This window comes from Ammospiza caudacuta, chromosome 3 (assembly GCF_027887145.1).
Source record: "Ammospiza caudacuta isolate bAmmCau1 chromosome 3, bAmmCau1.pri, whole genome shotgun sequence".
NCBI classification, from domain to species: domain Eukaryota; kingdom Metazoa; phylum Chordata; class Aves; order Passeriformes; family Passerellidae; genus Ammospiza; species Ammospiza caudacuta.
In genome coordinates this window covers 73,387,281-73,401,226 of record NC_080595.1, presented here as the reverse complement: position 1 = coordinate 73,401,226, position 13,946 = coordinate 73,387,281, and the positions used below count along the sequence as shown (strand labels likewise).

The following is a 13,946-nucleotide window of genomic DNA, read 5'->3' as shown; positions in this document are numbered from 1 at the left end:
GTATAATTTGCAAATAGTATCAACCATGTCAAGCAGGAAAAGTATTTCTAGTATTTCTTCATTTCTAACATCAGCACTAATACTTTCTGCAGAAGTGTCCTGAATGCCAGCTGCGGTGGTCAGTGCTTCCAGGAAGTCAAACACATTTCTGCAGTGAGCACAGGAAACGACACAGCTGCCACATCACAGCTAACATCACAGGCATTCCGACCAAAAATCACATCTCTGCACTGCAAAAATATCTTTTACAAAGTGTTATAGCAGGCTGAAAGTAGAATAAAATTTAGTGAAAGCCAATGTGTTTTAACTTCTAATCTAGCAATTGCAGGAGAAGGACTTTATGACCCACACCTGTAACAGATTAAACAACTCAGTAAAACTTTAAAGACTGTAGTAGAAGTTCAACTTTGGCCAGACCTTCTGCTTATCACTTTGAGTGTCCAACTACCTGCTGTTTTCAGAGAAAGGCACCTCATTAGCCACTGTCAAGTAAATAGATGCTATCATTTTTCTGGCTTAGAAAATAAAAATTAATTAACATTAGAAACAAGTTGCTAAAAAGCTACTCATAGTCACTCACAGCAATTATAAAAGAGGACAATTTTAAGGTCACCATTCTGTTAAGGCAAAATATGAATTGGCAATAACAATGTCATCAACAACAGGCTGGAACAAATGTCTGTGTCTACGCTGAAACTGGTCACCTGCATAGGAAGGCAGATGCATGCCACACCTGGAGTTACAAGATGTGTTATGAAACTAAGCTGTCTCAAGCTGATAAAGAAACAGAAATATCAAGAAGCCAGTGTTATCAGACATCATAAACAAAAAGCAAGTCATCTTGAAAGTACTCTGGACCACATTATTGGGCCTTAAAATGTCTAGAGATCTACACTGAGCAGGCTGCAACAGAACAAAACCTGGTCTAGCCAGTCTTTTTATTTCTGTAATAATACAGGAAAACTGTAACCATGTCTACTTAAGCATTTATCACCAACAAACAATTCTGACAGAACTAAAATATAATCATTCCTCCCGCAGGCTAATGAGAGAATGGCTGGAGCTAAATGGTATCCCATAATAATTTTACATGTAAGAAGTGTTCCATTTCATTTAGTGATATTATAAAAGTGATGCATTGGCCATAACGTTTACTGTTTACAATCTGCAGCAAGCTATACCCTCCTCAAGGGAGATTAAGTAATCAAGAAAATGTTATTCACACTATGTATTTGAGAAAAATAGATCACTGTGCCAATTACAGACTCTTTCCTATACTAAGAAGGATGTATGCTAGTCTAGAAAGGAGACAGGAAAGAGAAAAGACAGGAGATTTGTTTGCTTCTCAAGTGAAAAGGAGGTCATACAATCACACACTGAAAAAGTTTTGCTTTAGTCCAGCAAAGCCTGAAGAGGAAAAAAACCAGGAAACACTAGTTTTGAGTAGCTGCTGAAGACACTTCATTATAACAAATCTTAAAGCTCTGAAAAACCATACAGTGACTCACAGCACTACAAACAGAAAGATCCAGTAGTAGTCAGATTGCAATTTTGTTTCCAGAGTATCCATTAGAGGCAACTATTTTTTTAAATGATAGCATATCTTTAAAGTATTCTTTGTTAATACTGCTTATACAACATTTTCCACTAAAAGATCACAGTGATCAATACAGACTGCAGTGAATGAAGTGCAACATCTCCAGTAAACAGATGCTACATTATTCATTTCACAGATAAGTAAATGCAAGCATGAAAAATTGACTTGCTCTAGTCAGAGAGCCAAAAGCACAGCTGTGAATCTCATCCAGATACCCCAGCTTCCAATGATCCATTAACCACTAGACATTAGCCTTTCTAAAACAAAAAGCAACCTTTTCCTCACATTTTGCCCTCCTTCTAACAAGTCTGTACAGGGGCTGTTCACAGTGGCTGACTTTTAAGAAACCAAAATCTTTGAAATAAACCAAAAATTATTAAAATATAAGCTCAACTTTACCAGATGGATTACAGAACTCCCAAACCCATCACTGCAGGGCTCAGTTACCTGTCTCTGCCCTTCCAAGAGGAGGGTCAGCAATAGATCTCAGATTTAAAGTTGCTGGCCAGACACAAGCTTGGTGGGAGGTATCAGGGTCACACATCATCCCAGAAGAACACCTGCTGCAGTCCGGATTCACAGCAGGCACTTACACCCAGGAGCTGCCAGTGCTGCATCCAAACAAGAAGAAGAAATGGATGGGATCATCAGGGAAACGTATTCTGTCCCAACAGCTGCTTCTCCACATGTCCTGTCTCACAGGCACAGATACCTTTCAGCTGCCTTCAAGGCTCTCGGCACAGGCATTGCATTGCAACAGCCCAGTGACCCAAAGCTTGGCAAAATGTAAAAAACACTCATCAACACCCTGGTTACACTAAAGGCTTTCTGTGTGGTGGCAATTATGTCCTATGCTGTCTCAGCTCAGAACTTGCTCCATGCAGACAAGCATTGATAGGGAACCCACTGCTTTAAGAAGCCCTTAATGGTCTCAGGAAGACTTCAAAAGCTGACAAAGCCTTTAGGCAGGAAGGGAGGGTAGACACAAAACCACTGATGACAAAATTCCACCAGTCAATGATGATTAAAGAAAATTGTTTAGACCTGACAGCAAGCAATCAATTTGATTGTCACCACTTATAACCTCAAAAATAAATGAGCAGAAACTTGAGAAACAGCACATGCAACTAATCAATTTTACAGCACATATTTTTCAGTAGTTTCCACAAATACAAAAGTCTCCTTAAATGCTGGAGTACTTCTCAGATATATATAGCATTTATTCACTCAGAGATTAGAGTTCCAGAACATATCAATCACTTAAGTATTTTTTTAAAAAATCACCAAATAAAATATTTTAGATACCCTTGCTTTAAAAGTGTTGTCTGAACACACAACAGGAAACCTTTATTACTTTTTAAGAATGAGTAATGAGACAGATTAAAAGTATTTTAAAAAATCCTAGTATTGAAAAATCATTACCTGTTTTCTAAATTGCTGTGATAAGTCAGAGCATAGATCTTCGATTCAGAACTAAAATCACTCCATTTACATTGAAACATACAACACTTAAATTTCAGAAATAAATTATCAAGATCATTGAGGAAGCATATGGTCAAATTTCACCTTATTGCAACATCACACCATAAAACAAGGTGTGCAAGGTACAATTTGTGCATTACTGTGGGTGTGCTAAAACTTGTCAGCAGGATATAAACTCTTCTTACAGCACAAAGGTCAAGGCCATTGGAAATCTATCTGCAACAAAGCCCTTGGAAATACCAGTGAAACCAAGTAAGAAGGTCCAAAGTAAGGGCACAGGGTTTCAGTTTATGTGAGTAAATACTTCTTCTTTCCAGCACAACCAATCAGTTTAGTAGTGTACTCTGAAACACATATGAATTTTTAAAATTAATGTCTTTAATCCTGCTGAGCCAGGGCATGAGTATATCCCTACTGCTGTTCCACAAGCCACAGGCTTACAGAATTAATGCAGAAGCAGCCCACTTAAAATAATAAAAAAACCCAACAAACCCTTACAACATCACAGCTCCACCACAAAATTTCCAACCATGCCCCAAAATTCTGCATTTAAAATTCCCAAACAAACCAGTAACTCTACTACACATGACACAGACACTCTAAAGTTCCACTTTAGCACTGCAGGTCTCTGTGACACTTCTGTGACTGCAGAGCAAACTTAAGAGCCCAAACACATTGTGCTTCACTCCTTCTATTCCCTCCATTCCATCAACTGACATTAAAATGACAGAAGAGCATTTTCTTCTCATCCCTCCCCTTTATCACAACCTTCAGTTATAAAAAGTTCAACAAAATCCCCTCCACCACCATTTTCTAAAGTCAGGTATTTTCCATTTTTATTAACAATTTCATTTCTTTCTTGCAGAAAAGTCTACTCAATGCCAATGTCTAAATCCCCCTTCCTCAAAATTATGTTTCTCTAAAAAAGCTGTTTGTCCCCTGTACTCATTTTGTTCACTCAAGACAACCAGATTTAGAGACAGAGAGCTTGAAAACAAATCTTGTTTTTATATCGTTACAACACTGTGGATTTGCCAAGGACCACTAAAGAGCTACAATTTCCAACAAATGCTCATTTTTGTCTTACACCTGTTAAAAAATACTGTGCATACTAAACTTGGATTCTATTAATGTTGCTATAGCTTCAGTTATAGCAAACACGGATCAACCAAACAAAAACCACCAAAAACTCCAAAACCAAACAAAAACCACAATCAAAACACTCAAATCCACCACCAAAAGTGAAAAATTGCACTTTTATTTTTCCACTTCTATTTTTTCAGAAAATTGCCCTTTTATTTTTTTCGTTCATTTTGGTAAGCGTCTGAAGTTTTATTGTGTATAAAACTCACTGCCAATCAGTTCTTGTTTAACAGTCAAAGAAAACCTGCTCAGCAATCCGAATTTCTGCTTGGGGGGAAGGAATGCAAGACTTCCGTTAGTTTGCCTTAAGAATGAAAGAGTGGATACACGGCTTAGCAACTCTAAGATTCTCAACACAAAAAACTCATAGCTCCCAGCTGGATATTCCAAAACACTTGGTGACAAAATACACAGTTCCGAGCAGGTAATTTTAAACTGAGTAGCCTCTCTGCTTTTCCCCTTGTTTTCATTACAATATAGTTCTTAATTACAACAGAACTCAACACTGTTAGCGAGGCAGCCGCACTTTTCAAGGGAGTTTTCTTTTTTTCCCCCCGCACCGCACGGGGGAAGCGCCGCACGTGGCGTCACAGGGAAGCAGCTTCCGAATGACAGCGGCTAACGACGGGGAAAGCCGGTCACGGCAGGGAACCGAGCATCCCGAGCGGAGGCGAAACCTCCCGCCCCGAGGCAGCCTTGCCCTGGGGACACCGCTCTCACGGCACGAAGCCCAGAACTTCGCCGGAGCTCTGCCGAGGCCCCCAGCCCCGCCGTGCCCGCACGGCTCCCACCGGCGCTTACCGGGCGGTGTCGAGCAGCGGGTGCTTGGTGCCCACCAGCTTGCGGACCTGCATGGCGATGTTGCTGAGCTCGTCGCTCAGCAGGCACCGCAGGCTCATGAAGGACGTCGGGTACCCCACGATCTTCTCGGCCTCCGACACCACCTGGCTCCAGGGCGGGCCGCCCGAGGACAGGCACCGCAGCCCGCCGCCGCCACGGACCCCGCGCCGCAGCAGGGCACCCCACATGCTGCCTCTCCGGGGACGCTCCGCTCTCCCACTACGAGCTCCGGCGGGGCCCCAGACGCCGAGCGGTCGCGGTCGAGTCCCGCTGCCGGAGGAGCGCCCCGGCTGTATCCTGGCCCGCCCTGCCCGTACCCCGCGTTCCCCCCGGCGGCGGCGGCCGCAGCGGGCTCATTGTGCCCTGGGGGCGGCCATCTTGGGCGTCGCAAAGCACGGCGCGCCGTAAAGCGAGGGCGGCGAGGCGGGCGCTGCGGATGGGCGCTCTGGTGCCCGCAGGCAGGAAGAGCTGCCCGCTGTCCTCCGCCCTCAGACATCGCGGGGCTACAGCGCCGCCGCTTCTCTTTCCAGTCTGTCCTTGTCCTCTCCCAGAGCCGTGGCGGAGGATCCCGCTGGAGGGGAAACGCTCTCCGCACCTGGTGCGGGCTCCCGGCTGGCCGCAGGTGCCCCACAGAGCGGGATATGCTCTGCCTGCGCCCGGGTTGCTACAGCGGCCAGAGGGGAAGAGAGGTCAGGTCCCACCTAAAGTGTTTGGCCCGTAGTCTTCAGCTACTGAGGCATGATTTCTGTGCAGCGGTTTGTTTTTTTTTTTTTTCCCCACTGTTAGGATGGTCAGGCATTGGAGTAATTTGCCCAGGGAGGCGATGGAAACACCAACAGTGGGTGTGTTCAGGAGGCACCTGGGCCTGGCATTGATGTGGTTTGGGGGTGACAGTGCTGCTCTGATGCTCGGACTGACGGCTCATGTTCTGATCTAGATGGGCTTTTCCAACCTTGATGATCCTATACTTCTATAATCAGTGTGTGGGCATTCTTTTTTTCCTCTTCCCAGAGTTGTCTAGGGTATGGCATCAGCAGCCCTTATTTACTGCCTGCTCTTGCACTGTTGCTGTGTTGTATGGTGCTCTGCTGTGAGCCAGCCAAGGGGGTTATGAACAGCCTCCTTGTGAGCTGAGGAGGTACTTCCAGCCAAACAGTGGACATCAAAAGGGACAGCTAATTTTGAGTGCCCAAGTGAAGACCTCAGGATCCCCCAGTTCCACAGTGGGGGCTGCAGTGGTGTTTCCTTAATTCTGAGCACAGCTGTCACTGATGCCTCTTTTCAGGTATCTGCCCCCAAAACTTGTGAATTCAGAGAATAGACTTAACAGAGGGGAAAAATTCACTGGCCATCTTCATAAATTGGGTTCAAGTGACTTCCTCCTTCTCCCAAGGAAGATTATGATGTGTTCTGTCTTTACAATCACTGACATCCATTCCTTCTATATCTTCAAGGCTTTGTTGCAACAAATCTGGCAACGTTTTGAGGAGAAAACAGTTCTGTTGACTACATTCCTGTTGAAAAGGAGGGTGTTACATTTCTTATCTTTGGAAATACAAGATACAGATCACTTTCTTTTGTTTGCATTTTTTAAAGAGAATTACATTGAAGGATACTACTGTAAAAGAAGATGCAAATAGAAAACAATCCCATCACAAAGAAAGATGTCTAGAAAAGCACAATATAACTTTTGCAGTTGCAAGGGAGAAGCTGCTAAAGAGGAACATACCCGTGTTTCAATAACTATAAAAATATGTTTATTGTTCTGACACCTGAGACAACTCCAAAATTCTAAAAGGTACTGCCCTAAGGAAGGGCTTTGACAGTGGACTCAACAACACCTGGACATGCCTGTGGCATCTGATAAGTGACCTCTCCCAGTGGAGAGGGGAAAAACTAGAATAGAGTTTTTATATAAGTTACCTTTCCATGAGAACTGGAAAGGTAACTTAAGAGTTAATTTTCTGGTGTCAAATCTTCACTTTCTGTGCTGCCTGTCTCTGAGAGAATAAAGCTTTGCTTTGCAGGAGCTGCCACTGAGGCAGTTCTGTTAGCTGGTGTCACAGAACAAACTGTTGCTAAATAGGGAGTTTCAGCTCATAAACACAGTTTAGAAATGACAGAATGCAGTGGCATGTTTCTGTGCAGAAAGCCTAAGTTAATGAAAATTGCCGGAGGGATGCACTTAAGAGGAGCTACTAAGGCACCTTATCCTGTAACAGTGACAAGTTCCTTGATTCATTTCCTGAGCCATATCCATTCTTGCACTTAATGTGGTTAGTGTTCTGTGAAAAACTTAACATGATTATACAATTAAAGTCTGCTTAAAATAATACATAAACTGGGGAGAATTAGGGTTCTATGGGCAATAAATCTACCATCTCCTAATATGTGAGACTTTAACTTTTTAAATTTGCTGTTCTTAATGTTATTCTGAAAATCTGAATGCCTCTGCACTCTTTATGTAGAATTCTTCTAAGTCCAAGTGGTTTAGAACTAGGGCAAGTGTTGATATCCACAACACTGCACACTATCACTAGGGCTTCCTCAGGATTCACCATCAGTAGGTTGATGTTCCTTAAAAGCAGCAATCGTTAGAGGAATAAAGCAAATATTTTGTCAGTAATTTTCCATCTTTTTTTTATTATTTCTTGACCACAGAGACTCTTTGAGAAGATTGTACTGTAATACCTAAGAACTTTCTGACTCTCACTCTCAGCCCAATGCTTTCCTCCCTCTCCCTTCTCTTAGCAGCCTGAGTCTTATTCAGGCTTGATGATGCTGATCAACAAGGATGAGTTGTCTCCCTTCGCTTTCAACATGCATCCTAATCATAGCTCTTCTTATTATATGTGTTTATGGGAGAGACCTTCCAAATTGTCAGCAAATCTTTTGCAAAATTTCAGGTTTAGAGCATGGAGAGTTTCTCAGTCATGCAACCTAATATTTTTTAACACAAGGAGAATGTATTTTTTTGCTAACCTCATTTTTCAAACTGAGTGTACTATTTTAAAAATCAGCTTCAGGCTGGCACACCAATCACAGGAATAAATCATTACAAATTAGCTAATGTTTGACAGTTACCGGCATCAAAAGCCAGGGCCCTGTAATAGGCAATGATGGACCAACTTACCCATAGGCATTGCTGTTTGCACTGCCTGTTTCTGAAACAGAGCTTCTCAGTTTTCCTCTCAAAAAACCCCATCAGAAGCAAAAGTATGATGTACTTACCATATCATAAGTTGTGTACAAAACCACAGGCTTTTTTTTCTTTTTTTTTTTTTTGCTCATTTCCCCTCAGGATTGGAGAGAAAAATGTGCTCTATTTCAAGAACTTCAGTGACTGTAAAATAGACATGTCTATTTCTTTAGAGTCTTAAGCAAAGAAGAAAACTGAAACTCTTTTTTTTTTTCTGTATCAATTGACTTTTTAAAGCCTCCCCAGGAGGAGAAAGGAGCCACTGGAGGGGGCCAGTATCAAAGTTGAAGAACAAAGATGACAGGTCAAGAGACACTTCTGTTTACATCAGCATGCTCTGCACCAATGTACCAGAGAATACATCAAAGCCACTACTAATGCCAGCTCTGGATCTCTTGCTAGCAAATGAAACGTGGAAATATTTTCCTGACTGCCATCTAAAATAAAACAGTTGCAAAGCACTCTCGTTTGATTGGGAACATTTGAGCTTTCAATTTTTCATAGTTACCCTGGCCTTATCCAAAATAAACGATGCCTCTAGGAGAATGAGACTGGCGATGTCATATATTGTAGTAAATGTAACCTGTCTACATGACTGAATCTTCTAGAATGCTGCTTATTTTTTTAATATGTTAAACCCCAGGTGCACTCTAAGGCTATTTACAAAAATAAAAGTGAACAGAAATATGTCTGTTCCTTCCCATTTAAAAGCACCCATTTAGTTGTTGTTCCCACAAACACCCATTCCTCCCCTCACCTTTCCCTCCTCCCAAGAACTGATTTACTCCACGGCATCCTGGGAAAGCAGAGAGTTATGATCATTTCTATTTTGGAAGTCAGGAGGTTTAACAGAGAGGTTGTGTGATTTGTCCAAGGCTTTGCAAAAGCCCTAAGGCAAACTGAGAAAAGAATCCACTTCTCTTGACCTCCTTGTCTGTGCCTTGTCTGCAAGGCTGCCCGTCTTCCTCGCAGCTGACAGAACTACTGACAAGGGCGAAGTCCGTATTGATCCTGTCGTTAGACACTGAAAAAACACCATCATTTAGCATCAGTTGGTTCCAGTAGGAGTCACATCCCTTGGACAGAATTTGACACTTAGAAGTACTAATTTTTAAGCCTAATTATACCTACTGTAATACCAATATCAGCACTTGATAAGTTGCTGGTTAATAAACGATAAGAAAATGCAAAAGATTTTTTCAAAACTAGTAAATATAGCTGTGATACATAGGGATGCTTTGCCAGAGAAGGTGTATGTAACTCTTTTCACCCTGCACCCCAGGCTCAGGGGTACCGTAGCTCATCAGGGATACGGGAGCTCATCAGTATGTGGCACAGATGGAAAGCCAAAGATCCAGTCTCAGCAGTGCCACACGGGCAGTGGGACAAACCCCTCCTGTGCCCTCAGAATGCAGCTGCCTCCTCACTGGCTCATCAGTCGGCACTGCAAAAAGAAAACAAAATCAATTGAAATCTCCCCATTTCAGCAAGCTGAGTATGAACACGAGTAGGCGAGTGTACAGCTTGATAATGCACCCCCTTTGTAGAGTCACTGCTTGTTCACTTCCCCACCCAGTTTCCATTGTGAGAGCCTCTCAGGCCATCTCCTCTGATGGGCATGCTCCACTCAGGGAATTTTGGACAGACACTCAGAACAGCAACGTTTTGGAGCCGAGTAATCTACAATAGAAGGAAGAGGAAGATAAGCGCATTGTTAGTTTCTGCTCATACACAATCAGAGCAGACAAAACATCCATCATCCTGTACAATATTAGTCTTTAAATATTCAGCTTTATCAGTTTCCCCATTCCTAATCCATCATTAACCACCCCATGAAGTCTCAGCTGATTAGCCCCACCTCTGCAGCTCAGCAAACCATTAACTCTTTATTATTTGTATTTAATTGAACATCAGTAGCAGTAGAAAATTCCAACCAGACACATTTCAGAAGCAGAACAAAGGAGATGGTCCCCTGCCTAAGGAATTCATGTTTTGGACAAGAGTGAAGTGCAGCAAAGAGGAAGTGACAACCATGCTGAACAAAGGCTTACCCATGTACCCTCAATTAAATTCCCTACCCCACAAATTTCTAGATTTTTTTAATGGATTTATTTTCAATGAGTTCCATCTCCTTATCCCTTAAAATCAGAGAAGATGATGTGATTTGGGAGGGTTCTGCAAGAAAAAAATGGTATTTTTTATGCTAGGTGAAAAATGGTTTGAAAAACACTACCTAAACCATGGAACAGTTATCAGGTAGTGATAAAACTAGGGATTATAGTCATAGGAAACTGGCAAATATACACTACATACACATTTTATGTGGACTTAAAGAAATGGAAATTGATTTCTCAGTTAAAATGCTTACTTCTTGGGGATTAAATATAGGTAATTTATGAAGTGTTATTTAGATTTTGCTGGTTTCTATTCACATGCATAATCAAAACATAGATACTACTCTAAATGAGTGGTTTTTTCTGCTGGTACTCCTGGGCTTGGACACCTTTTTCTTTCTTTCTCTTTTTATTACTTAGACTGGAAGCTAAGGCTGGTTGCACATTTCCTCTGAAGTAAATTTTGTAGAAGAAATCAGTGTCTTTGTTACCTCCACCGGGGTTTCTGTACCTTTCTATTTGTGAGTCCCCTTTGAAACATGCCTGAAAGATCCAGTTCCCAAGAAAGCCACTACCCACTCCCTGAGCAGAGCTGCACAGCATGAGCACTCCACACCAGAAACTCAGCACTGGCTTGCTGTTTGCTGATCAACTTTAAAGCCCAGAGCACTGGAGGAAACAGTTTTTTAAGGGACTTCTCTACCACTGTGCTCACTCACTGCTTTGCTACCAGGTGGAGAGTAATGCCTGTCTGGGAACCAAGCTCAGTATATGAAAGTGAACATGGATGATACAGAAAATGTTTTTTCAATTTGAGTTGGAAAACTCAAGTTAAAACCATTTGAATCCATCCTTGTAATTCTGTGTCTGAACAAAATAATGTATTTTAAGTTGCATTGACTAAATGGCTTTGAGGAAATTAAAAAGCTATCCATCCATAATATACGGTGCTATCTATATACTTTACCCCAGTCTAGGTAAATGCTTCTGTTAAAAAAAGGTATTGTCCAGTGCTATTCCCTCTGCTTTTGAATTTATTCTGATGTCAGTCTGTTGAAGACAAAAGTGATGACTCTCAGGGTACAAGGGGTGATGCATTTATATTTACCTAGCACTCGACTTACTTGCATTTGTTCTCCTTTTAATCCCTGTAATTAATATGCCTGCCTCTTCATGAACTAAAATAGTTCATATTTGGACATCACAGCAATCATAGTTGCTGCTGCAGAAGGACAAGAGGAAGAACAATTGAGTTTGGCCAGCACAGTTAAGTAACCTATACAAGGGAAAACATAAGCCACTAATGCAAAATAGAATATGAGAGCATTGAGTCAGATGAAAGTACAGCTTGTCTCCCATAAGAGCCAGAATGAAATGATTCAGGCGATAGTTGAGAAATGATGCAAATATGGAGAAATAAGTTCTGTGGTGTGTCCACCCAACTTCCAACTGACTGCATTTTGGGGACTTCTTGAGCCAGATGCTCTGTCAAGTCTATCATGTTTTATAAATGAACATGGAGTGATTTCTCAGATCTTCCAAGTCTGGTTTTTTCAAGCTCTTCTTTGAATCTGTTTGCACCTATTTCCCTCCAAACATCCTGTGGATACTGTGTTCCCCAGTTTTTTTTAATGTGTTGTGTGGAAGAACCCCACTTCATTTAATTTATTTCAAGCTTCCTACCTGCAATCAGAACCATTGAGGAATGCCCAAACTAGTCTAAAATAATCTTGAACAACATCTCCATCCATTTATGCTTTATTAATTCCCCTCATCTTCCTTCTTTCCTCTGTAATGCCCTCTTTCTTTTTCCTAATTTCTGGAGGGTGTCACAAGCTCTAAAGGCATCCAATTTTACAAATGCATGTCTATCACATAGCAAAATTCAAATGATTGAAAGCACAGCAGTCCTTCAGGGACAGAGTCTTCTGCAATGATGTCACTTACTTGTAAGTTTAGTCTTAAACTTTGGCACCTCAGTTGCTTTCTGAGCTCTTGAATGACAGTGACCTGATTTTCAGAGGTGCTTAGCACCCACCAGGTCTCCGGGGGAGCTGCAGGCACTCCACAAGCACAAGAGAACACTTTTATGCAAAGCATTTGCCTGACTCTGGGCACTCAAGTATTAAATTGTTGCTCTGGATTCAGCTTCACAGTGTAGTGACACAGGAAATCGTCAGCCCTGGAGTGAAGTTAAGAGCCTTAGGACTGCCAGTACAACCCCTACTTATGGTGATTTAAGGTAAGTAGTACTCTTTAATTAAATATTCCTAAATGTGAATATTCCCTTCTATTTTTTTTCAGGATCAGTGGCAAATTCTACAGAGGAGAATCATCCTACAAGTTTCACATACTATAAATGTACAGGTTTGTTATATCGGGAGTGCTGCTGGAACATCTGATTTTCAGCTTTGTATCTGTTTCCACAGTAAAACACCAAAACTTCAACTTACATTTTCACCTGCACAATCATCTAATAGATACACTTTCCATCTACCCTATAATTTTTTCTCTTTCTCTGTTCCTCTCTTGGAACTTGTTCAGACCTATTCTCTAGCCAAAAGTGGGTGGGTTTCTTTCCCTTCAGTGTACTCCTCTTTGCATTTCTTTTTGCTTTCTCGCCACCTTTCTATGTGTCAGCCTTGTTCCATTTCTTCTCCCCGGTGGCATTCAGAACTCCTGCTACTTTCATACACTCTCACCATTTTAAGCTGCTTTCCCACATGCTGCCTTTCACAGAACACCTTCCATCCACTGATTTCCAAAGCACAGATGCTTGTTCACTTTCCATGATGGCAACAACAGCTCTAAAGGAAACATATCGTTTCCCCTCCTGCAATTCATGCACAAATGCCTGGCATGTGCTGCCTGGAGAAAGTCTTTCAACTTTGAATTTCCTTGCTTTTGTGGAATCTGTGAAAAAGTCTGATAAATTACAGCTTTGGCAGTTATTTCAAATAACTTTATTTGCAGCCAGCTGAGGTAAAATCTGTCAATGGTGCCATCCTTGTGTTCTTTGAAAGGTTGTTGGTGTTTCATGAGGGAACTCAAAGTCAAGCTGGTTCAAAGGGAGGCTCACATTTCATTTTTTTCCAGGAAGGGTAGCTAATGGTGACAGGACTGCCTTACAAGACATAAGAGCTGAGGTCTAGTTGAGGCCATGAGTCTCTTCCAGTACATGTGTTTTGCAACTTTATCTCTCGCCTGATGATTTCTCATCTGTGAAACAGCTGTAATACTAACTGGGAGCTGTAATATTAGTTAACAGCACACAAGAAGACCCCAACTAATCATATGAGTGCAAGGTTTTGGAGTTGACCTTGGACCTGGTTTTAGTGTTGGCAGTTTGGGCAAGGCCAAGTCTGCAGCTCCTCTCACCATGGCTCAAGAGACAAGAGCTGTGACACACAGGGTGCAGCAGCAACTTCTCACATTGTCCCGAGGGCTGAGAGGAAGAAATAATACAGAGCCTTGGCTTTGAAAGCCACTGAGGCCTGAGCTTGCAGGAACTGTGGTGCACCTGGGGACCTCCAGTGATACTCAGGATAAACACCAGCATTGCAGGGTTTGC

At 42.0% G+C, this 13,946-nt stretch overlaps 1 protein-coding gene across 1 annotated transcript in view; it reads right to left on the bottom strand.

Annotated features, from left to right (window-relative positions):
• Positions 1-5,299, bottom strand: part of PDSS2 (decaprenyl diphosphate synthase subunit 2) — a 111,349-nt gene extending 106,050 nt beyond the window's left edge. The window contains exon 1 of the mRNA XM_058801748.1: positions 5,024-5,299. Within this exon, the coding sequence (XP_058657731.1) occupies positions 5,024-5,250 (227 nt within the window). The 5' untranslated portion in view covers positions 5,251-5,299. The remainder of the gene's footprint in view (positions 1-5,023) is intronic.
• Positions 5,300-13,946: the final 8,647 nt, after the last annotated feature.